We start from the raw sequence: 24493 nt of genomic DNA on the forward strand, positions 1-24493 counted from the left end.
AAATTGGACATTATAAAGCTTCCAGCCAAGTGACTGAGCTCAGTGCTTCAACAGACCTGCATTACACAGAAGTATAAACAAGTATCTTTGAAAGGGACATTTTTAATTACATTTCTAATAAATACAAACTCATTCAAAAAACAGCTAATTCAAAGTCAGCCTTCATCTCGAAGGTCCTCGTTCTGTATCTTACCAACGAGTTCAACAAGGCCACACAGAGTCTGATGAGTTTTTAAGTTTTAGGTAAATTTGTTTATCATACAAACATTATATATCAACCAGAAAAATGAAATAGCTACCCACATGAAAAAACACTATATTAATTTATAGTAAATACTATAGTGTTTTTGAACCATACTATAGTAAAGTGTATAATACTGTATATATTATAGTATTTACAACACTTTGTAAATGAATGCTACAGCATACTGTATTAACTATAGTGAACTGATAAACTAATAAATACTGTAATATACTTTAGTTTTTACTACAGTAAACTGTAGTGTATTTTAGTATATTATACCCTATAGTTGTAGAAAACTTAATACAGTATTGGGTAAATTAATTTGTTTATATTACTAGTTGTTATATTACCACAGCAACTATAGAATTACCACAACAAATTAATTCAAGAACTTTACTATAGTATGGTTAAAAAAAACTATAGTATTTACTATAAATTACTATAGTTTTTTTTTTTTTTTCATGTGGGCTGTGTTATATTCATAATATGTTAAGATATATTTTATATCTGACTGAGGGGACAGTTCAATAGATTCGCCCTTCGTCTATATTTACAATAAATAGCCTTTTTGCAGTTCTGTAGTCTGTTTGTCATAAGAAGAAGAAGAAGAAAAAGAAGAAAATGTATTAAATGTCATTATTATGCACAGCTTTTACAGTCTTAATAGCCTATAAAACGTCAGCTAGTATAATAATAATAATATTAATAATATATTTTCACTCGTGTTTCTTCCTGTCATGTTGACATTTTGTTCCAAACATGTCTTCCCGTAAGGCAAAAACAAATCACTGGTTTCTCCTTATCACTTCCACAACAATGTATGGAATACCGCAGAATTCCCATCTAGGGGCCGCTGTGTGGTGGGAGGAGCGGAAGTTGAGGAAGTCGTGTAATAGATCGTGGAATGAAGAGACCGTGTTTGTTCCAACGGTGCGCCGCTCCAGAGTTCAGGAAGCCTCAATAAAACCACCCTGACACTAAACACACGCGCTCATCCGGACTGTGACTCGAGACTGGATCAGGACTCTTCTGCATTATGCATTCGGACTGCAGGCTGCTGGGATGGACGCGTCGCTAATGGTGGGCAGAGGGACCGGAGGGGCTGCGGTCTTCATCCTGATCGTCTTCATCTTACTCCTCGGTGCCAGAAGCTCGCGGGCGCAGAAGGGTACGTTATCTTTAAAGGGGGTTAACCTTTTTAGGAGTTGCTAAACTTCTCGTGAACTGCTTAACCACCCTTGGGTTCAGGACTGATTGTGGTTTCACAACAAACTCTTGGGGTGGTGTGGTGTAGCGGTTAGAGACCAGACTGGTAATTGAAAGTTTATTGGTTCAAATCCGGGCTCGGTTCATTAATATCACACATCATCAAGACACCAGCTCAACAATACACGTAACGAGAAGTGAATCTGTAATTGGTTCACTGGGTAGACACCTCAGCTCAATAACGGAGTGTGTGTTGTATACTTACACTGATGCTGTGCTCCAGCTGGATCAGCAGTGGAACGTGATGACGCAACGCTGCTTTCCCAAATATGTCGTGAGTTCACGTGCTGTCCAGTGTCAAGCTGTTGCATCTAAACAGCGAAACTAACAGCACACTTATTGTGGATATAGTATTTCTCAAGCAATCTGAGCTTAACTCAGTAAAGTAGTTTTACACATAAGGACACAGCACTTTTGAGAAATATCACATAATTTATGTCCACTCACATGAGATGAAGACATCATATAGGCCTATGTCAGTCTACGAGAAAAAAAAACATTTGATTCTGCATGAAGTAAGGTGCCCCCAATGGGTGCAGCCATGTTGATAATATCATGACCAATGAGTTCAAAATCATCATAAATGAGTACCTATTGTGAATTTTATCCTCCAAGGACATAATAAAAATTCCAGTATAATTTTATAGGGGCATGTTGTCACAAAAGGTTTAAGTTCAAGTAATTACATTTATAATTACACTGTTGACCCATCCCTTTAACCTTAACACTCCCTTAAACCTACCCATACCACCAAACCTGTCCCTACCCTTAATCCAACCTCAATAGCAGCAAATGTGTTTTGCAATACAATATGAACACAATAAGTCCATTGTACTTATTTTTGATGCAAGTACATAGTAGTTAAGGCCACCTAATATAAAGTGTGTGATACAGATCATTATCTGAAATATATAGCTGACGGTGTCTGAAATAGTCTTCGGTGTGACTTCATCTTTCAGAAATCATTCTAATATCCTATTTAACAACTTTTATTAAAATCAATGTTAAAAACAGTTATGCAGTTTAATTTAAGAAATTGTAATCTTTTCAGAATAGAAAGTTCACAAGCACAGCTTTGAAATATAAATCTTTTTGTAACATTATAAATGTTTTTGCTGATCAGTTTACTGCATCCTTTCTGAATAAAAGTAGAAAAAATTCAGTGAAACGAGTGAAAACTAGCACCAGTTTCTCATAGTGAATGTTATCTGAAATAGCTGACAGTACTTTCTGTGCATAAAACTTTGGAAATGTAAGCTTTGTGTGGGTGTAGTAAAGCTAGGGGAAACATTGAGAATAGAGGTGTGTGTGTGTGTGTGTTAGGATGGGGCTGTTGTTTTTTGCTCCGGGGGTCTGAATATTGTCCAGCAAGGATTACGTAACAACAGCGCAAGCTGAGTTTCATTCGGTCTGTAAACGCGTGACAGGCAGCGCAAGCAGCTGCAATGCAATGCGATCTCATCTCTCTCTCTCTCTCTCTCTCTCTCTCTCTCTCTCTCTCTCTCTCTCTCTCTCTCTCTCTCTCTCTCTCTCTCTCTCTCTCTCTCTCTCTCTCTCTGTCTCTTTCTCCACCTCTAAAGATTCAACAAGGAGCTCTTTTGCACAACTTTTAAGCAAAACATTTCACCAAATGAAATTTAATTTTAAGTGACAAAACATTCTGTGCATAATTAAGAAAAAATTTGGGCACTTTGTTTGGAGTTCTCAACTCTGGCCCTTGAGGTCCGTTTTCCTGCGGAGTTTAAATGCAACTTTTAACAAACAACTGAACAAGCCAATCAAGGTCTTTAGGATAACTAGAAAGTTAAAGGCAGGTGAGTTTGATCAAGGTTGGAGATAATCTCTGCAGGAAAGTGGACCTCAAGGGCCAGAGTTCAGAACCCCTGCCTTAATGGGTCATGCAAATATCAAATTTTGGTGAGTGTACCGCATCCAGTTTAGACTGTACTTTCCATTAAACTAAAAAGAATTCCATGCTGTTATGTTGTTAAATGTATGATTATTTCTGAATGTTTTTCAGGGGACGGCTGTGGACACACAGTGCTGGGTGTGGGCAGTGGGAGCCTGGCGTCTCTGGGGTATCCTCTGTCCTATCCCTCAAACTCTGTGTGTGAATGGGAGATCAGCGTGAACACCGGACACACAATCCTTGTGCGCATTGCGGATCTTGATATAGACACAAACAACTGCCAAGTTTCTTACCTGCGACTCTATAATGGCCATGGACCGGGGAGAACGGAAATTGGTGAGAAACACTTCTGAACGCAGTGCACTTTTTTTTCTCTAGACTTTAGTCACATTTATACTTCTAATATAAATTGAAAAAACTTTTAAGTTTGCAAAAAAGTATTTTCTTTTCAAAACTTTTGTAATCTATGGCCTTATTTACACCTGGTATTAATAGAATCTGTTGTCCAAAAGTTGCCAAAAACTGTGAAAAGTGAAAGTCACTATACTGCAGTGTTTCACTGAATGAAATATCTTTATTGTCATTGTATGAGAGCAGTTATTATCCCTTACACAATACCATAAAAACTATAAATAATTTCTAATAAACCAAATGAATTAAAAATAAGAGTAATAAACATTATAAACTATGGAAGCCCGTTTCTGCCACTGAATAAAAAATATAATTGTGACTTTATAATCTCACAAATCTGACTTTTATTTCTCGCAATTGCATGATATAAACTCGCAATTCTGAGAAATAAACTCACAGTTGCGAGATATAAACTCACAATTGCGAGATATAAACTTGCAGTTCTGAGAAATACACTCACAATTGCTAGATATAAAGTCAAAATTGCGAGATATAAACTCAAAATTGTGAGTTATGAAGTGATGTATATATGTCACAATGAGAAGATAAGACATTGCAATTTCTGTTTTATGCCGTTTTATGCCAGTAAAACCACCCACTAATGTACAGAGTGCTGATGAGTAAATGGAAAAGAATTGAAAATGATTTCGGTTTCTCTTTCTGCAGTGAAGTTTTGTGGAGGGAAAGAACGGCGAGACGCTGTCATACCGTCGGAGGGGCATCAGGTCACAGTGCAGTTCATGAGTGGACCACACAACAACGGCCGAGGCCTCTTCCTCTCCTACACCAAAAGTCAGCACACAGGTAAGCAGTCAAGAAACACTTCTCACTATTATCAGTGTTGAAAACAGCTGCTTTATATTTTTTTAGTGGAATCTGTAAATAGACAGTTCAAAAGAACAGCATGCATTTAAAATAGAAGTATTTTGTGACATTATAAATGTATTTACTGTTACTTTTGATCAATTTAACACATCCTTGCTGAACAAAATTATTAATTTCATAGAAGAACTTTTAAACGGTAGTGTACTTATTGTCCTGTATGTGTGAAAGCTTGTGTTTGTATGAATTAGTGTTGAAGCAGGGTTGGATGTGTCTCAAGATGCATAAAGGAGCTACTGTGGTAACTGTGTGTTTGTTCAGATGAGACTGAGGAAGACATGTGAACCTGATTACAAAGATTATTTCAGGAGTATGTTTCTGACAGTAAGGGTGTTAGGGGTTTTTCCTGGTTCCAGGGTGTGTCCAGAGAGCTTATGCATGAAAGGCAGTTCATTTAACAGATGAGTCAATAGTTTAAATTCATTTAAAATGAGAGGAAATTATGTAATGGCTGTTGGTTCTTGTGTCATACAGTACAAAAATGTCACAGAGTTCAAAATACATCATGTTGCTAGAGGGTTGTGGGCTAATGCTTGGTGATCACTTATGGACCAAATCTATATTCTTGTCCCAAGTTGTAGCTCGGGCCACTCCTTCAATGTCTGTTGGATTTACATTGCAAGTCAGATTGCTTAGAAGGTCAAGCCAAAGTCATTTATTTAGCGATTTGTTCAAAACAAATTGCTTCCAACCAACCAGCTTTACAGTAAAAATCAGTGTGACTATTTCAAAAATAACTTGTAGAAGCTTATTCATATTAAGTTATAGCAGCATACCTGTGCTAAATACACTGCATGATTAAAAATGATCATTCATGTCCATAACATAAACATAGCATTGCTAGATACTTAAGTATACTTCAGTTTTGACACTTATGAATGCATACATGTGTTCATGGCATGTAAAATGACCATAATTACAAGGTAATTAATCCTTGTGGAACTTGTCATTACAACTTGTAAACCTAAATTTTCTGAAAGCTCTGACTTGTATCACCTGACCTCTGCATCACTGTGTGGTAACACTCAAAATGACAGCATCTTCAACAGTAAAATGTAGTTAAGCAGTTATTTTGTAATATTTCTGTTAAATAATTCATATAGTTGAGTGTCCAATGTCTTAATAATGGAAAATTAACCAAAAGACATACAGTACAGTTGAATGTAGCTAGTACAGAGTTCGATAACTATCTAATGTCTCTCTAAATAAAATACAGGTTTCTTATTGATATATTTGCATTGCTTGTTTAGTTGTAGTTATGTCTGGTTACTCAAATGACATGGTTTGTTACATAGATTTAAATTACATAGATGTTCCATTTCTTTTTCTACTGTGAAACAACAAACCAGGACAGTTTTACTAATTAGTACAAAAGATTTGTAGAAAAAATTTATTTGCATGGTGTTAGGGGTTTGTTCAAATAACTAATTCTAATGCCCAATGCATATGAAAAAGTACTAGTTATTTTTGTAATAATGTCAAATGCTGCAGGGAAAGTTTCAAACTGCAGTGTAAGCACATTTGTGGAGGTGCTCTGTACACCATGGCACATCCTGAGCCTCCAAATCTGTGGAATCACAGCTGCGCACTTCTGTGTTCGATGTGTCTTAACAATGACATTTGGCCTTTGATCTCTGGAGCTGTCTGAGGTCAGGAGTTCACTCTGCCATGTGGGAGCTGCACCTGTTTACCCAAGTACTGCGAGACTGTGTGTGTGTGTGTGTGTGTGAGAGAGAGAGAGCGAGAGAGACAGAGAGAGAGATCATATTTCCCATGAGTCAGGAAAGAGACAGATGAATCCATGCTGTGGGTGTGAGTAATGGGTACAATAACACCACAAAATACCTTGAACCAGAAATGCGCACACACAGTCATACACATTCCAGCATTGTGGCAGGAAGTTTTGCACGGGTGAGTACCACTCACATTTACTAAGGAAAAAAGTAGCGGATGTAAATCTAGTTGGTATTGATCTGTTCATTCAGATGGAGGCTTTTATCCACAAAAATGAAACGCAATACACCAGTCTGTTACACCACTTACTTACTGAATGGCCAGTGCGCACACAACACACACACATACATACATGCTTGTGTATTATCTTTGTGTGGAAGGAGGACATTAATCAATAGTCTCACCATGGCAACCATCAGATGTGCTGCTTTATCTGCCAGAGGTAAATAAGTTTCAAGAGGGTTCAAAGAAAACGTGTCCCCTTTCTCATCCTTCAGACCTCATCACCTGTCTGGAAAAAGGAGAGCACTTCAGTGAAGCGGAGTTCAGGTACTCACGTTTACAGTTGTCTGGGGTGTGTGTTTTCATGTTCTTGCATATATGTGTGTCTGTGTCTCATATACCCGTCCTGCATTTGCAGTAAATTCTGTCCTGCTGGATGCCTGACTGATTTCGGAGAGGTTTCGGGAACCATACCGCATGGATACAGAGATGTAAGTATGCCACTATTGACTGGATGTTAGATTGAAGGGTTAGTTTAGTCATAATTGAAAATTCTCTTATTATTCACTCACCCTCGTGTTGATCCAAACTTGTATGACTTTATTTAAAGAATGCAAAAGGAGACATTGTTCCTAATGTGTTAAGCTCGAGGTATACTTTGATTTTTATGCGAATGTCAGTGCAAGCATACAGCCGAACACGTATGCTGCGTCTCCATTTGCATATTCACATAGAATAATTGTGTCCTAAATAGTAGAAATTTATGTTGAAATTAGTATCTTGACTTGGTTTACTGTTTCCGGTGGAAAGACGAAGTGCAGATCCATAGACACTCTAAAGGCTAATATTCCACACAACCCATTGCGTTAACATAAATAAAAAGTATTAAAAAACTACAAACATGACGCATATGCTAGACAGATTGTTAAGTAGAAATGTTTAGATAAAATGATTTGAGTGATTAATACTCATTATCTAACCTAATGAAAAGAATATTTATTTTATGTTATCAGCAGCAATGTAAACATCTCTAAATATATGTTTGGTAATGAACTTTAAAAATCATGATTATGCAAACATTTTTTTTTTTTTTCATTTGTGAAACAATGGCAAGGTCCAAGGCGTTGACACCTTGTGGATTAACTATTAGTGCAAAAATGTCAAGGTAAACATGCAAACTAAGGAACTGAGTATGTGCAATTATAAAAAATCAGGCTGCACATATTACGCTGATAATAACATTTACATCACGTGCACTGTGAACATACCCTAATGTCCACATAAAAACTGAAGCATACTTTGAGCTTTAGTCGCTCTATTCCGTGCAGTTACATTGAACAGGGACTGAAGCTTTCAAGCTTAAAAAAAACAAAGCAAAAACATCTTAAAAGTGGTCAATATGACTTATATATTTCAAGTCTTTTTACCCTGTATGAAGAATTTGACCGACATTTAAGTCATTATTCACTGATTATCTTCTTCTCCAGTGAGCTCTCTACTTGAGAACCACTGTGACCACACTGAATGCTTGAGATCACTGAAAAGATCTGACTCAAACAAACCAGACATGCTCAGGGACACAGGAAGTGCGGGCGCTGTTGCTTCTGCATTATATGATTTGTTTATCCTCTTTAACTGCAGGGATTCAGCTCTTCAAAGGAATATATTCTCTTATGGCTTCATGTTTGAGATGTTCTATGTGAACACTTTACATTCTTAAGAAATGTTTATAAAAACTGTACTTCGTTCGATAAGGAATATATATGTACTGATGTAATACAAGAGAGGAGGCATTCACACAGAAATCATTTTTTCAGTTAATTGCATCTTTTTTGAAAGTTGGTTATTAAGAAACAAAGAAAACTGTCTTACAGGCTCTTGAAATTGCACAGGTTCACAAATAAATGATTATATCACTCAGCTATACTATTTTTTACTATTTTTATTTTTTTAACACATGTTGTTTAACTGTTTGCTTGTGTTTTCAAAGCAATAGCATATTTAAAACACTGTATAAGTGCATCAACTGATGTTTTTACAGATTAAGGTATAAGTCAAAATGACTGTCCATGGTGATGAAAAGCATGTCACAGATGTCGTCAGCTGTATTTTTCTTTTAGCACGACCGCACACTGTCTTAGCTGTACATTAGGTCATTGCTGATGACCTCATCACCGCTTTAATGCTTTCTGCTTCATTTTGTCTGTTTGAAAACAATAGGCAGTTTTTTTTCTTGAGAGCGTGTTTCAAACTTTAGGGTGTATGAATATGAGTTTGAGGGAAAGACAGAGCGTGAAGCAGACGTTCTTCTGAAGTTGAGTCATTGTAAATGATTCTGCGTGTCAGTTTTGGAGCTCTTGGTCTCCTAGGGGCGTGTTGGTATGTGCGTCTGTGTGTTTGGATGTATGTGTGTGTGTGTTTTTATGTATGACAGCGTGTTTCTCGGGGAGATGTTAGATCAGGTTTGGCTGAATGGTTTTCTAATGCAGACCAGCTGACAACAGTCTTGTTTCTCAGCTCAGATACACCCTCAGAATTAGTGTGGGGCCCATATGACGCCTTTACGATTGTGCGTGTGTACGTGTAGTTTGTGGCAAGAGCGGTGTTTTATTTTGCCCAGAGGAAGTTTTATATGTTTGCGGTGTCGATGTGTGTGGGTGTTGAGAGTTTGTCTAGTGCTTGTGGTCTCTTTTTGTTTTGGAGTCCCATCTGTGTGTGTATGTTTAATCAGAACTGTCATTTTTTTTTCTGTTTAAACTAGCAATTTTGCTATTATTCCAGTGTTGGGCACCAAGTGGCTCTGGCCATGTACACATTGCAGTTAGATGTGCACAGGAGAAAATAATAACCATGGTTGTTATTTTCTCCTGAGTGCTTGAAGTCCTTCTGGGAAGTTTGGAAGTCTTGATTTCAGCATGATGTGCATTCGAGTGCCACTGCAAATATAAGTACACTGTAAAACATGCGTCTGTGGATCAGATTGTTTAAAACTTGTTTATTAGGACTGTTTTTCTTGCTGACAGGCTTATAAGACTGATTTAACTGCGTCTGATTATGTTGCGTTCACATGCACTGCAGACATATCTGTTGTAAACATAATCTTGATTTGTTTATTTGATTAATTGTCCAGCTCTTGGACACATTAGGGAATGTATTAAGAAAGACAAGGAGCTTTTAAAGGCCTTAATTCAACAAAATAGAGGGTAGGATGCACATTAGGTGTGTAAATGATACTTGCGTTTCGTCCTTTATGTGCTGCCACAGCAGATGGCAAATGTGGTACATTTCCTGTCACCTCATAAGCTGCTAAATGAGTTGTATTTTCTGGCAAGCTTTATCGCTGTTCTTCATCAGTAGTCCACAGAATGCATGCAGAATAACGTTGTATAGTCAACATTCACAATTGAAAATGAATCAAAACCAAGTTGCATCTGACCTGATTCTTTTAATGAACACAAACAGATTTGGTTATTTATTTGAATGACAACTGCAACTGACAACTGAATTCACTGAGAGTTGGTTTCAAATGTTCAAAAGTAGAGCAGGAAAAAGCAGAAGCATATCTGTAATAATTTTTTTCACCCTTGTGTCAAACGTAACCTGCATGGCTTACTCTCTCCTCAGAAAAAAGATGATATTTTGAAAAAGTGTTTACAGTGAGATACATATATATACATATGTATATATATATATATATATATATATATATATATATATATATATATATATATATATTTTATTTATTTATTGGACCCTTTTGACATTCATTCTATGGCCAAAACAGTTCATCAAACCAAAAAATCATACAAAGTTTGGAGCAACATGAGGGTGATTAAAGGATGGGCGTTTTTGGGTAAATTATCCCTTTAATTAGCAAATTAAATGGTGGACGTCTGTCAGCTGTAGTTTACCAAGATTTACAGGATGATAATAATACATTTCTGGTAGCTAATGTTAGTTTCTTGAAACACAACTTATGTTGCTATGGTTCCCTTTCGAAAGCTTCAGTCGATGCTGCGCTGCTCAGCGCATTGGGAAACGTCTTGTTCGTGACCAGCTGTGAATAATGTGTGTAACACGTCGATAGAATTGACCCGGCGGTAATATAGCCTCGGTTGATGACGTCATCTGAGCGCGCCCGCAACACGGGGCTATAAATAGATAAGCCACAGGTGCATCAACAGGTCTTTTGTCTTCAGATCATTCTGTGCATGTGTGCGTCAGGAAGATTCTTTTTGTCTACTACAGATCTTCGTACGATGACCCAACGAAACAGTAAGTGTTGTGTTCCTCCATGCTCTCGTCCTATGTATGAGCTGGATACGCATGATTACTGTTTTGTTTGTTTGGGGGAAGAGCACGCGGTTCTGGCTTTAGAGACGGGCGAGTGCGAGCATTGTGAACTGTTCTCAGTGAAGATGCTTCGTGCTCGTCTGAACTATTTTCAGACCGCACCCACCTTTTCGTCGGAGGGCTCTCGTGCGGGTCTGCGTGACGAGCGAGCGACGGGCCCGTCCCTTTCGCTTGCAGTGTCACCAGATCCACGCATCCTCTCTCGTGATCTCGAAGCGCGCTCCGGTGCTTCTTCGATTCACGAGGAGGATGATATATCTCTTGAGTCTTCGGGCGATGAGCAGGCCTCTGAACGCTCCTCTCGCGAGAGGAAATCGGTCGAGGAGCTGCTCGAGGTGGGTTACTCGCGCGGTGGACAGGCTGCAGCTTGACTGGCCACGCGACCAAGAGACCCCCAAACGTAGTAAGCTGGAGGATAGGTTTCTGTCGGGTGGTAGGAGAGAGAGACCGCAACATCAGTCTCTCCCCTTTTTTCGAGGACCTCCATGATGAACTGTCGAAGTCATGGAGCAAACCATATACTTCCCGCATCTTTGTGCCCTCGACGTTGACTTTTTCAACTATCGTGGATGCAAAATCGCGGGGATATTCGGAGATGCCTCGGGTTGAAGAGTCGCTTGCGAGCTATCTCTCACCTGAATCTGCATCCTCGGTGAAGAAACCTACTCTCCCCACTAAACCTTGTAGAATTACATCATCGCTAGTGGGTAAAGCTTATCAAGCTGCAGGTCAGGCTGGTGCTGCGCTGCACACTATGGCAGTGTTACAGGCATACCAGGCTGACCTATTGAAGGACTTGAGTGTGGGCAGTACAATCGACGAGGAAGCATTCGCTGAGCTTCGTCGGGCCACAGATTTGTCTCTCCGGGCGACCAAGCAGACGGCTCGTGCCATTGGCCGGTCGATGTCAGCTTTAGTCAGCACGGAGAGGCATCTGTGGCTTAATTTGACGGGCATTAAAGAGAAGGAACGTTTGTTTCTTTTAGACTCCCCTATCTCTCCATGTGGCCTGTTTGGCGATTCAGTTAATTCGGTCGTCGACAGGTTTAGGGAAGTAAAGAAACATGAAGAAGCGTTCGTTCAGTTTCTTCCTCGCCGCACTCAAGGGGAGGGGCCATCAGCAACCCAGCCTCGCCCCGGTCCTTCAAAAACCAGGGAGGTTAAAAAGCAGAGCGTGGCAGACCGTGCTCCCCCTCGTAGGGATTGGGGACAGGTTCGCCGTGCTCAGCAACCTCCCAAGCCAGACCTCAGGACTTTTATTAATAGGAAGAAGAAGTCCTGACGCCATGGCACCCGTGCTGGTGGGGGTAGTCCCCTCACGGGGTGGGGCGCGCTCGAGAGCTTTTCGCCCCGCCCCGTTACCCTCACAAAACCCCTCCATCCCCGCCGCTTCTGGTGTCTCGGGGGGCGGGGGTTTCCAGCGAGATTTTAGATGTTCCAGTACTTCCTGCCATCATTCTGGACACGGAACATCTAACATCCCCTCAAAAGGAAGTATTGAAATTGGTACCACTCTCAGAGAGTCTGGCAGCGTGGAAACTTCTGCCAGGCATTTCTGCATGGGTATTGAGCACAGTACGGGTAGGATACAGGATCCAATTTATTCGTCATCCTCCACGTTTCAACGGCGTGGTTTCCACTTCCGTGAAACCGGAGCTGATGCAGGTACTGTCTCAAGAGCTACAAACTGGGCAAAGAGGCCATAGAACATGTTCCTCTTCCACAGAGAGAGTCGGGCTATTACAGCAGATACTTCCTAGTTCCCAAAAAAGGTGGGGGAGTGCGTCCAATCTTGGATCTTCGAGGCTTAAACCGTACAATCAGAGCACTCAAGTTCAAGATGTTAACCGTCAAGACGGTCGTGTCGCAAATTCGGCATCGCGATTGGTTTATCACGATCGATCTGAAGGACGCATATTTTCATATAGAGATTTTGCCACAACACAGGAAATTCCTGAGGTTCGCTTTCGGGGGCGAAGCATACCAGTTTTGGGTTCTTCCTTTCGGCCTAGCCTTATCACCCCGCACATACACAAAATGCATGGATGCAGCGCTGGCTCCATTACGACTCCAGGGCATTCGCATTTTGAATTATATCGACGATTGGCTTATACTAGCGCAATCGCGAGAGATGGTGCTACAACACAGGGACATCGTGTTAGCTCATCTAGTTTCTCTGGGGTTGAGACTCAACACCGAGAAGAGTGTTCTCTGTCCGACTCAGAGAACGACTTATCTCGGGATCGTTTGGGATTCGATCACGATGCGGGCACAACTGTCTCCCGCTCGGATCGAGACCATTCAGCAGACCATGAGCAAAAAGGTCAGGCTAGGCCAGGATCGCACTGTCAGTATCAAAAGATGTTAGGTTTCATGGCTTCAGCATCCACGGTGATTCCTTTGGGGCTGTTGCACATGAGACCGTTTCAGTTGTTCATTTCATCCGAGAGCCAATCCTCAAAGGCAAATAAAAGTGACGCGCCGCGGGCTTCGTACACTATCTCTGTGGATCAGACCCCGGTTCCTTGCCTTGGGTCCCACTCTAGGGGCACCGTGTCGTCGCAGACTGCTAACGACAGATGCCTCCCTGTTGGGCTGGGGAGCAGTTTTGGATGGCCACCCAGCTCAAGGGGAATGGGGGGGTCGTCAGCTCGATTGGCACATCAATTGCCTCGAGCTGATGGCCGTATTTCTGGCTCTGAAATATTTCCTCCATCATTTGAGAGAATGTCATGTTCTAGTACGGGTGGACAACACAGCAACAGTCTCATATATATAATCACCAGGGGGGTCTGTGCTCACGCAATCTGAACAAGATAGCGAGGCAGATTTTTCTTTGGGCCCAGGACAAGCTCCTGTCACTCAGGGCAGTTTACATTCCGGGGCGTTTGAATGTGGGAGCGGATTTACTGTCCAGACAGACACTTCCGACAGGGGAATGGAAACTCCACCCAGAGGTAGTGGAGCAGATTTGGGAAAAATTTTACGAAGCAGAGGTGGACCTCTTCGCCTCCCTTCAGACAGCGCAATGTCCCCTCTACTTCTCTCTGAGTCACCCAGCCCCCCTGGGTCTGGATGCGATGGCACACACATGGCCCAGAATGCGCCTGTATGCATTTCCTCCAGTTTCTCTGCTCCCGGGAGTCCTAGCCAGAGTTCGCCAACAAGGGTCTTGCCTCTTGCTGATAGCGCCACGTTGGGCCGAACAGGGTATGGTTCTCGGAGATAATTTCTCTCCTCGACGGCTCGCCTTGGGCGATTCCGGAGAGGAGGGACCTTCTGTCTCAGGCAGGGGGTACGATATTCCATCCCAGGCCCGACCTGTGGAATCTTCATGTTTGGCCCCTGAAGGGTACCAGCTGAGGAACACAGGGCTGTCGCCGGGTGTTATTGATACCATCCTTAGTGCTAGGGCTTCCTCCACCAGACGGCGTTATGCCAGTAAATGGGGTGTCTTTGACAGGTGGTGTGTGGTACGCAATGTAGATCCGGTACACTGCCATATTGCTTCAGTTCTGGACTTCATGCAAGAGAAGTTGTCAACAGGCACATGCCCTGCTACTCTTAAGGTTTATGTGGCCGCTCTTTCGGCTTGCCACGCCTTGATTGACGGGGGTGCCACTCGGGAGACACCCTCTGCTCTCTCGCTTTCTTCGTGGGGCCAGACGACTGAGGCCTACAGTAAAGACCAAGATGCCTTCTTGGGACTTAGCTATAGTTCTCGAGGGTCTGGTTGAAACCCCCTTTGAACCTTTAGAGTCAGCGTCTGATAGACTTCTAACTCTAAAAATGGTTTTTCTCATGGCAATAACTTCTTTGAAGAGGATTGGGGATATGCAGGCTCTGTCTATCTCACCATCATGCTTAGACTTTGCCCCAGGGAGCGTGAAAGTGATTCTGCATCCTCATCCTGATTACCTGCCTAAGGTTCCGTTTTCGGCTGTACATCCGGTCATTCTAGAGGCCTTCTGTCCTCCGCCGTTCGCAACGCCGGAGCAGGAGAAATCTTATAGACTGTGTCCAGTCCGTGCTCTTCAGACTTACGTCCACCGCACTAGCCAGTGGCGTAAGTCGGGCAGCGACTGTTCGTCTGTTATGGTGGTGGTAACAGAGGAGCAGCTGCCACCAGGCAGACCATGTCTCACTGGGTCAGGGATGCTATTGCTTTGGCTTATGAGGCGCGCGGTCAAGCTTCGCCTATAGGTCTTAGAGCTCACTCCACAAGGGGGGTCGCCTCCTCTAGTGCTTTAGCAAGGGGTGCCCCCTTACAACGGGTTTGTGATGCGGCAGGTTGGTCCTCTCCGCACACATTCATAAGATTTTATAGTTTGGATGTCCATGCTACTCCGGGCTCTCATGTCCTTGAGTCAACATCACAAGCTAATGTCTGAGGCCTTCTTGTGGTTTGGTAGCACACCTGCACAACCTTAGGGGTCCAGACATTTTCAAGCACGGCGGCGTGGGTATTCTCGTTCCCAATGCGCTGAGCAGCGCAGCATCGACTGAAGCTTTCGAAAGGGAACGTTCCCGGTTACTTAGCTGTAACCTTGTTCCCTGAGAAAGCGGAACGAGATGCTGCGCTGCATTGCCGTACTGAAATATGTCCCAGGACTGCTCTTCAGACAAAATGTCCTGTTGATGCACCTGTGGCGTATCTTTTTATAGCCCCGTGTTGCGGGCGCGCTCAGATGACGTCATCAACCGAGGCTATATTACCGCCGGGTCAATTCTATCGACGTGTTACACACATTATTCACAGCTGGTCACGAACAAGACGTTTCCCAATGCGCTGAGCAGCGCAGCATCTCGTTCCGCTTTCTCAGGGAACAAGGTTACAGCTAAGTAACCGGGAACGTTATCACTATATGCTGAGTTTAAGGTTATAGGATTGACTGTACACAAAAGATCATTTAAGAGATTCATTCCCACAAATAAATTACTCTTCAGTAAGATTTAGTGTTTTTGAAACAAGTCTCTTATGCTTACCAAGGCTACAATTAATTACAGGACCAATTACTAATTTAATAATGTGAAAAACATTGTGCTTTTTTTGTAGAAGTGATAGTATTATTTTTTTTTTTTTTTAAGTTTTTGTTTTAGGAAAAAACAGCACTTATTTAAAATAGAAATCTTTTGTAACATTACCGATATCTAATGTGTCCTTGCTGAATAAAAGTAGTATTTTTTTATTTATTTTTTTATCTTACTGAGCCCAAACTTTTGAATAGTGTGAATAGTGACCCATTTGTGTTTCCCAAAAATTTGCGATGTGTACGTGGCCTGTGAGAAGTCTATGTGTGTGTGTCTGTCTCAGTCTAAACCCTGGAAGAAGTTAGTCAAATGAGTCATCCATCATTCTTTATCACAGTGGCATAAATGATACCACTGCAATTCTGCTTCAAGGATGTGACCTCATCATGCCAAGTCACAGCTTGTGGGTTTTAGGTGAGTGAGTCAGTGTCAGCTGTCTTAATGTCTCACCGTCTCTTTCTGCAGTCTTCTCCTCTCTGTCTGGCCGGTGTTCATGCGGGTGTGGTCTCCAACACTCTGGGGGGGCAAATCAGTGTGGTCAGCAGCAAAGGCATCCCACACTACGAAAGCTCGCTGGCCAACAATGTGACATCTGTGCCGTGAGTAACCCATTTACATTCTTGCTTGCTTTCTTCATGGGAAAATCTATTTCATTTGATTACAGGGATTTCAAGGCAGTGCAGTATTGAAATCGCTCTTAATAACATTTTCTTAGTCTTTTCTGCGAATTAATTCCCTTTAACTGTGCAATGCAGTGGTTTTCCAATTTTTTTGCCAAAGACCCTCCAAATATTGCAAGGAATACCATTTCTAAAATGTTTTATATATATATATATATATATATATATATATATATATATATATATATATATATATATATATATATATATATATATATATATATATATATAGTGTTTATGTATGTATGTATGTATATTTTTATACATATTTATTATAGTTTTTGTAGCAAGTATGGAATTAGTCTTCCAGCAAGTAAAAACCATCTCTATTTTTCTTGAACTTTGGCTTAAATATATTATAGTTATTATGGTTGTTTTTTTGTTCTTCAGTATTTCACAAGAGCATACAGAGGTGAATTAATGTATTGAATTAAGTACTGTCATAAACAACAAAGCAACACATGGATCTGTCTTTTCATTATGAATCGTGTGTTGCCATAGAAACGGGACCTGAACTGCTCTAAATTGTCATCTGGTAATTATGGTAATTCCGACATGACGTGAACACAGCTTAAGCGACAGCTTAACATTTGCATACTGGATGCATTTATTTGCAGCTATCTATGATTGTCTACACTGTGAAGATGATCTTGCGTTGAGTGTTGATTCTCATGCGCAGCTGGCGGAAAACTAGATGCATGCTGTGTGCAAAACATCTCTGATGCTGCATTTCATTTACTCAGAATCAAAGCCCAAAACTTCAACTTATTAAAGCATTTTGCTGCCTTGCAAGCACTGGTATATCTTTCTGGAAATGCAAATCTAGTTAGATTTGATTCCGCTCTTTGGTTGAGTTTTTTTTCCTTCTATGTAATAAACTGATTGATTGGTAGACGGATTGATAACTCTGCTTCTCTCTCCCTCTTACAGTGGAAATCTCTCCCCAAGCCTCTTTACTTTCAAGACTAGTGGTAAGTGAATCAGTCATGTATCAAACCTATTGTCTCTGCTATTTGGAGTATCTCTTGGTTGTGGAGTATCTTATAGAATGCTTTGTTCTGCACAAATTAAAAAAAAAAAAATAACTTGATTTAATAAAGACGTTTGTTCTTTATTCCTGTCAGTTCTACAGAAATTCCCAACACCTTGATGATCTAATAATAGAAGCTTTCATTTTCTCTCTCTCGGTTGCTATGGCACTTTGGGTTTGGAGTCGGGGGTGATCAGTGACTCTCAGATCACAGCCTCCTCAGAGTGGGAATGGGGCGGTCACGGAAAGGAGCCCTCTGTCTGGAGCCCCACGGGGGCTCGCCTCAAAACACCAGGACGTCCGTGGGCAGCAGCCAACAGTGACATAAAAGAATGGATTCAAGTGGACTTAAAGAAGGAGAAAAAAATATCAGGTAGAGTTTGTTTGTGAGAAAGAAAGAAGCATCAGTGTGTTTGCGTCTGTATCTTGATTGGTCATTCATTTGACTCTGCTTTTCAGGTATTACCACCACTGGCTCCACCCTCCAAGAATATCAGTTTTACATCTCAGCCTATGAGGTATTATATAGCCATGACGGACAGCAGTGGAAACCCTATCAAGACATTGGATCAGATAAAAATAAGGTATGGAGGATTGTTTGTATCGTGTTTGTTTAGCTGTGTTCCATAATCTTTTAAGACAGCATTCTAACCAACTTTAACTTTATTAATGACTGATTTGGAATGCTCTGCACTGGAAGCAGCATTTCATAATAATAATAATTTCAAAAGATGATGTTTGATGTTAACCTGATGCTAAGACCTAGTACCTAAAAATACAAATATTGTGCAAAAGTTTGGATTAAATTGTTTTTTTTTTTTTTTTTTTTTTCAAGTATTAAATGAAATCTAGGTTTACAATTTCTTTTGCCCTATCCACCATCTTTTATTTTATTTTATGCATTTATATTCTATGTAATTTTATACAGTTTTATTTATTGCAATTGAATTAGGCCAAAACAAGACATCTCGAAAGGCACCATACATTGACTAGCATATCCAGCTCTGTAGGTTTTGAAGCAGAGCATATGTTGTGCTGTCTGTTCTTCTTTTGTGTTTGGTGGGTATTTGGTGCTGAAAAATGATTTTACATTCCTGAGGTTTAAGGGGCCTGAAATTAAAGTGCACTCTGTGGTCATTAATAATGAATGTCCATCGACTGTCAGGGAGCTTAACGAGAAGCGCATTGATTAGGCGTAAATAAGATGGACCTTGGTCTGAGGCCAAATGTTCTTTTTTGCCAAGGCATTGTGTCCTTGTGTCTCTGTAACAGATTTTCCAAGGCAACACCAACTATCTTCAGGAAGTGCGGAACAACTTTATTCCTCCAATTGAAGCACGCTTCATACGAATATGTCCCTTGCAGTGGCACCAGAGGATCGCCCTTAAAATGGAGCTGCTGGGCTGCCAACCTCATGCAGGTGAGAAATCGGACTCTGATTTGGCCAGTTAGCCATGCTAAACATAATTGGATCTCTTTCTGTTGGTCAGCGAGGCCAAGAATCTTCCATCCAGCAGCTCCTCCCCCTCGCAGAAAAAGCACAGTGCCCCCCCTACAGGAGAGGACGACACACACACCCAACATCCGAAACACCACCATGCCTCCGCACTCTCACGATGGTAAGAACTTACTTCATTCAGTTATTTAACAAATGAGCTTTGTTATAAACCTTAGTGAGCCTTGCTGTCTATATAGGCAGATTAGAATCCTGTCATAAGCAAGCAGTGAATGCAATGGTCAAACACTTCTGTTTAGCACTTTTACATAAAAAACAATGAAAAACAGCACACTGGAAGGCTAAAGCATATTCTGTGTGAACGGCCCCTCAGGCAACAATCTTTGTGAACTGTAACCTCATAAATTATTTTTTTTGTTTTGTTTTATGTAGGCAGCAAACTCTCTTTTCATTTGATTCTCATATGAAGTGCACTCATTTAGGATTCTCATTTTAGCATGTTGCTAAGTTAACAATTATTAAAAAATACAAATCACATGCAAAAATAGCCAAATTTTAATTAGTTTAATCCATCTTTCATTACTGTTTAGTACTGAATACAGTATTTATTATTAGTATTATTTGCAGCATTTTGAATTTAGTTTTAAATGTTTTATTTATTTAGACAAAACCGTATTAATTGACACTAGATTAATGTTATTAATGTGCTGTGTGGATGTAACAGAGGTGGCGCTGGTGGCAGTGTTGGTTCCTGTGTTGGTGGTGGTTCTGACAACGTCTGTGTTAGTCATGGTGTGCTTGTGGCTGTGGAAGAACAGGTCAGTAAAAACATTTCGATATCTCAACAAATTGTTTGATCCAAATAGTTGAAAAAAATCACCAATAGATCATTACGCTATAATAAAGTAGTCAACATTTGAAGTGGATCAAAAAAGTTCATCAAAGTTGTCAAGAACGGGTATTGTTTTGGTTTTACGACAACTCTGATAAAATGTTTTGATCCAATTCAAACGTTGACTACTTTATTTTAGCCTAATATTAAAACCTTGTTATTCATGAAAATTTAAACTAAAGGTCCTTGCACACTGAGTCTGAAATTTTTGTATGCAGGTTTTTTTTTTTTTTTTTTTTTTTTTTTCGTATTCGTCATTCTTTCCTGTCAAAATGCTTGCTACAGATGAAAAAACGTAGGAAATCTCGGTTGAATCGGTCGAAAGTTTTGGCGGTAGTGTGTAAAAATGATTGACACAACATGAGGTAATATTTTTTTTTTTTTAAAGTGTGAAAATTTCGGACACATTGTGCAAAGACCTTTAATGCAAATAGGCTTAAATGACGAGCCATTTGAGATGATAATGATCACCGTCTGTATTCAAACCTACAGAAAAAGCCCAGAGGTGACTTATGACCTTCCACACTGGGAGCGCACAGGTGCGTCTGTTCTCAGTTGATTACTCTTTTGCATTTCCACCTACATGAATTATTAAATGTGCGTGAATGTGTGCTTTAGTGTGGTGGAAGAGTATGAAACAGTTGCTGCCCTCTAAGTTGGATGGAGAAGACTGTGTTCGTTACAGTTCCACGGCAAGAGTAGACCACCAGAGACCCCGGGTGGAGCCTGCAGGTACACATACAAACACACCGTTCAAATTAGTTTTATCTTCTCCAGCAAACACTTGAACAATCTATTTTCTGCCTTTCCTATCTGTGTAGAATACGCCCAACCACTTGTCACCGGTACAATGGCCTCTCTTGGACAAAGGTCAACGTTTAAGCCCGAAGAAGCTGATACCCCCGAGTATGATGCTCCTATTCCCCCTGAACATTACCATGCTTACGCTGAACCCCTTCCTGCATCTGGCTCTGAATATGCCATGCCAATCATGATTGACAGGGCTAACCACCTATCAGGAGGCACGTTACCATTCAGGGGGCGTGGTTTAGTGGCTCAGACAGACAGCAGCCAATCAGCAGGCTCAGCCTATGACACACCCAAGAGCACATCTGATCAAGCCACACACACAGAGGGACAGTTGTACCAAGTGCCACAGAATACCCACAATGCACCATGTCAGAAAAAAGACTGACCAGTCGCAGAAGAGCCGACCCTTTTGGAAGCCCACTGCTGAACATTACCTTTCCCAGAAATCTGCAGATCAGATCAGAATGTGCCGTCTCAAATTGTATGCCGCGCAAGTCCTATCACTGAAATAACACACAGGAATGTCAGGAGAGAGAGAACAGCAGAGATCTCGTTACACTACTGTGTTTTGTGTGTTCATATGTCTAAATGTGTTTGTACGAGTGCATATATGTGACTGTGCTCTGCTATCAAACTGTGAGTCCTTAGATATCTGTGCATTTTTCTGAGAGCGGAGATGTATGCGACTCGATCGCTCGTTGTAAGGCACATTTTTCCCTTTAGGCAAAGATATTTTCAACAAAATCACCCTAACGCAGAATAACAAATGATCGCATTTCAAATGAATAGACAAACACTCTCATAACACTGTGATTCACTGTCATTTTGCACTGTTGTATTTTATTCTGCTGTTACATAGGTGCCTTCTTTGTGACAAAGCAACACAGGCCTGTGCTGGTTTCTCTAGTTCTGTTCCAAAACCTGGTGAGTTAACTTGCTATTGATACTGCCTACATAGACTCCCTGCAGCATACTAACTTATAGGGGTGCACATCTGACATTGGTTTTCTTAGCCAGAGATACAATATTTTTGATCTGGTTACAGTTTAATAGATTCAGGGGCCTGCGGGTGATCTATCAATAGTATGATATTATGTGCCCATTTTAATTTTCTCACAAATGCAGCCAAAATATAATAATTGAACTCTAACAATGGCAATTCTGTATCTATAACAAAAAAATCAAGTCTCGCATGAGATCATCAGTCATCTGATGACAGTTCATCATTGGCTTGTGCAATGATGTAAACCATGACAACAGTCAAGAAAGTCTTTCAGTCTTCTGTGCAAATCCAAATTAGAAATTATGTTCTAAATTCTAAATTAGGTACTTAGTTGTTGAAACAATGTACTTGTACTGAAAAAAAGGTCAAAAATACAGTTTGATGTATTTTTAAGTCAAACAAGTTTTCTAGTAAATCTTATAGATATATATATATATGTTTTTTTTTTCCTGTGTTGCATCGATGCACCATATCATTAGTGACTGACTTAAAACTTTTGTCTTAATTTTTGCCCCAATTTACCGTCTGAACAAATCCATGCTAGTTGCTGAAAGTCTGCCTGCAGATTTGAGGTGACTGATTTCACATAACATCATAGTGTACGATGACCACAGCCTGCCAGGGATGCACAGTTTTTACTCTGTAACCGAAGTTAGCAAATGTATGATGCCTAGTGTTTAAAAATCTGTTTAGATTTGAAAAGTCTTATAGTCTTACCCAGCTAGCATGTGACCAGCTAATGGTTAGCATGTTGCTAAGCTAACACCTAAGCACAAAAATACATTTTACACAAATATTGGGCAAAACAGTCAGTTTTTACATATATATTGAGCTAGCTAGACTATAGTTTTCATTATTGAATGACGTGGTTATTTATAATCATCAAAGTATTTGTCTCCACTTGGATGAATTTTTTCACTGAACTCATTGCAATGCAGTCTGCTTTTGGGGGGAGAACATTTGATGCCTTAAAATGCTGTCTTGCTAGGTAGCTCACAAGGTTTTGGAACAGATGATGGTTGTGTGCATTGTTCAGTTAAGTATGAATAAATTTAAGTAGGACAGGCTGACAAACATTTATTCAGCGCAGGAACTAGCAAGGCCTTTCTTAAAAATAATGGTACAGCAATGGTGCTGGTGCTGCATTTTCAATTTCCATGGAAAAGTCATCCATGCATGACTGCACATAGACATTCATGCCAAATATATTATTAGTCATGCACGTCAAAACCTGTGCCACGCAAAAATCCATTTTATTTTTCCTGCTGATGTGTCTTAATACTAATATTAATACTCCCAAACCACTAACAGGTCGAGTTTAAGCTACCAAGCATGCACTGCTTCTATAGTAACACTGTGCTAATGGATACTTTACCAAATGTGACCCTTTAGCGGTCAAAGGTTAAAGAGCAAAACACAGGATGCCAACATTCTTGCCTATAACAGGATTCACTCTGTGCCAAGTTGTCTTTTATATATCTTTTTTTATTATTATTATAGTTGACTTGAAGACCAAACAACCTGATGGATAATCAATCCAAGCATATTATCCATTTGATTTAATGTTATCAGACCAAACATTGCCTCACGCTATGGATTTTGGATACCAGGATGTTGCATGTTCAAAGTCAAAATAGTACACTGTTATGTTTGTCATTTACTACAACATTATAAGACATATTTCGGTACTTACCTTAGTTTACTGGCTTAAAGCAAAGAAATGTCCACAGTGGTGGTGCTATGGACATGCATGTATGTTTCAGTGTCTATGTGTGTTTTAAAGTGTACCAGATTCAGTCGTGTATGTGCATGTCTGCTTGTAGTTCTTGAAATCTGTTCTATGTAATGTGTTTCTGTGCACTGTATCCACAAGCCTGTGTGTGTGTTCGTGTGTCTGCCGTTCACTGTACATCTGTCTCTAAATGATGATTGGTACTGTAGATTGATTGTAAAAAAAAAAAAAAACATTTTAAAATGTTAAATTGAAGTTTTATTAAAAAACAAAATTTAATTACAAAAATCAGGCAGCTGGATTAATTCATAGCTCTGTATCCTAACCTTCAGATTTATTCAGCAGTGCTATTTCTTATTTTACTATTCACATTAATATATTTAAATATAAACACATCTATTAATGTGATCCAAGCAGCTGAAATCCCAAAGCATATTAACAGATTTGAGCTTTAAAATTTCTTCTTTTTTTCTATATTAAAATTTCATTTTAAAATGTATATAAAAATTATATTTTTACACAAAGACATGTTATTTTTCAATATTTTAAATACACACTGTAGTTCATTCAAGTAGTCTTGCAATGACAAAAGATTTTTAAATTAAAAAATTCAACATAGTCCCTGAATAATATATGGATATAATACATGTGTAATAATTATAAAAGAACTAGAAAACACTTATGTCTCACCTTGGTATGTCATCTGCTAAATAATTTTATCAGTAACAATTATTAAACAATCAAAAACATTTAGACTGACAAAAGTCCTAAAATTTCCTGCAAATAATATTCTAGCGTCTGAGTGACACTGCATTATACCAAACTGACAAAAGAGTCA

The 24493-nt window shown here is 40.0% G+C and overlaps 1 protein-coding gene across 1 annotated transcript; it reads left to right on the forward strand.

Annotated features, from left to right (window-relative positions):
* The first annotated feature begins 1109 nt into the window (after nucleotides 1–1109).
* dcbld2 (discoidin, CUB and LCCL domain containing 2) lies at nucleotides 1110–22353 on the forward strand. Its single transcript, XM_042731078.1, has 15 exons — nucleotides 1110–1412; nucleotides 3531–3755; nucleotides 4497–4634; nucleotides 6944–6995; nucleotides 7087–7159; nucleotides 16518–16651; nucleotides 17663–17702; nucleotides 17919–18135; nucleotides 18222–18346; nucleotides 19035–19182; nucleotides 19253–19381; nucleotides 19943–20036; nucleotides 20603–20649; nucleotides 20729–20842; nucleotides 20932–22353. Exons 1-15 carry the CDS (start codon nucleotides 1307–1309, stop codon nucleotides 21303–21305), a joined length of 2016 nt encoding a protein of 671 aa, XP_042587012.1. The 5' UTR covers nucleotides 1110–1306; the 3' UTR covers nucleotides 21306–22353.
* Nucleotides 22354–24493: the final 2140 nt, after the last annotated feature.

The sequence above is a fragment of the Cyprinus carpio genome, chromosome B9, assembly GCF_018340385.1.
Source record: "Cyprinus carpio isolate SPL01 chromosome B9, ASM1834038v1, whole genome shotgun sequence".
Taxonomy (NCBI): domain Eukaryota; kingdom Metazoa; phylum Chordata; class Actinopteri; order Cypriniformes; family Cyprinidae; genus Cyprinus; species Cyprinus carpio.

What these genes read in the sequence shown, in the direction of transcription:
- dcbld2 (XM_042731078.1), top strand. Translation starts at nt 1,307, where the DNA reads ATGGACGCGTCGCTAATGGTGGGCAGAGGGACCGGAGGGGCTGCGGTC. An exon ending in TTGTGGCTGTGGAAGAACAG is followed by an intron (nt 20,037 to 20,602) that starts GTCAGTAAAAAC and finishes TCAAACCTACAG; the next exon opens with AAAAAGCCCAGAGGTGACTT. An exon ending in TCCACACTGGGAGCGCACAG is followed by an intron (nt 20,650 to 20,728) that starts GTGCGTCTGTTC and finishes TGTGTGCTTTAG; the next exon opens with TGTGGTGGAAGAGTATGAAA.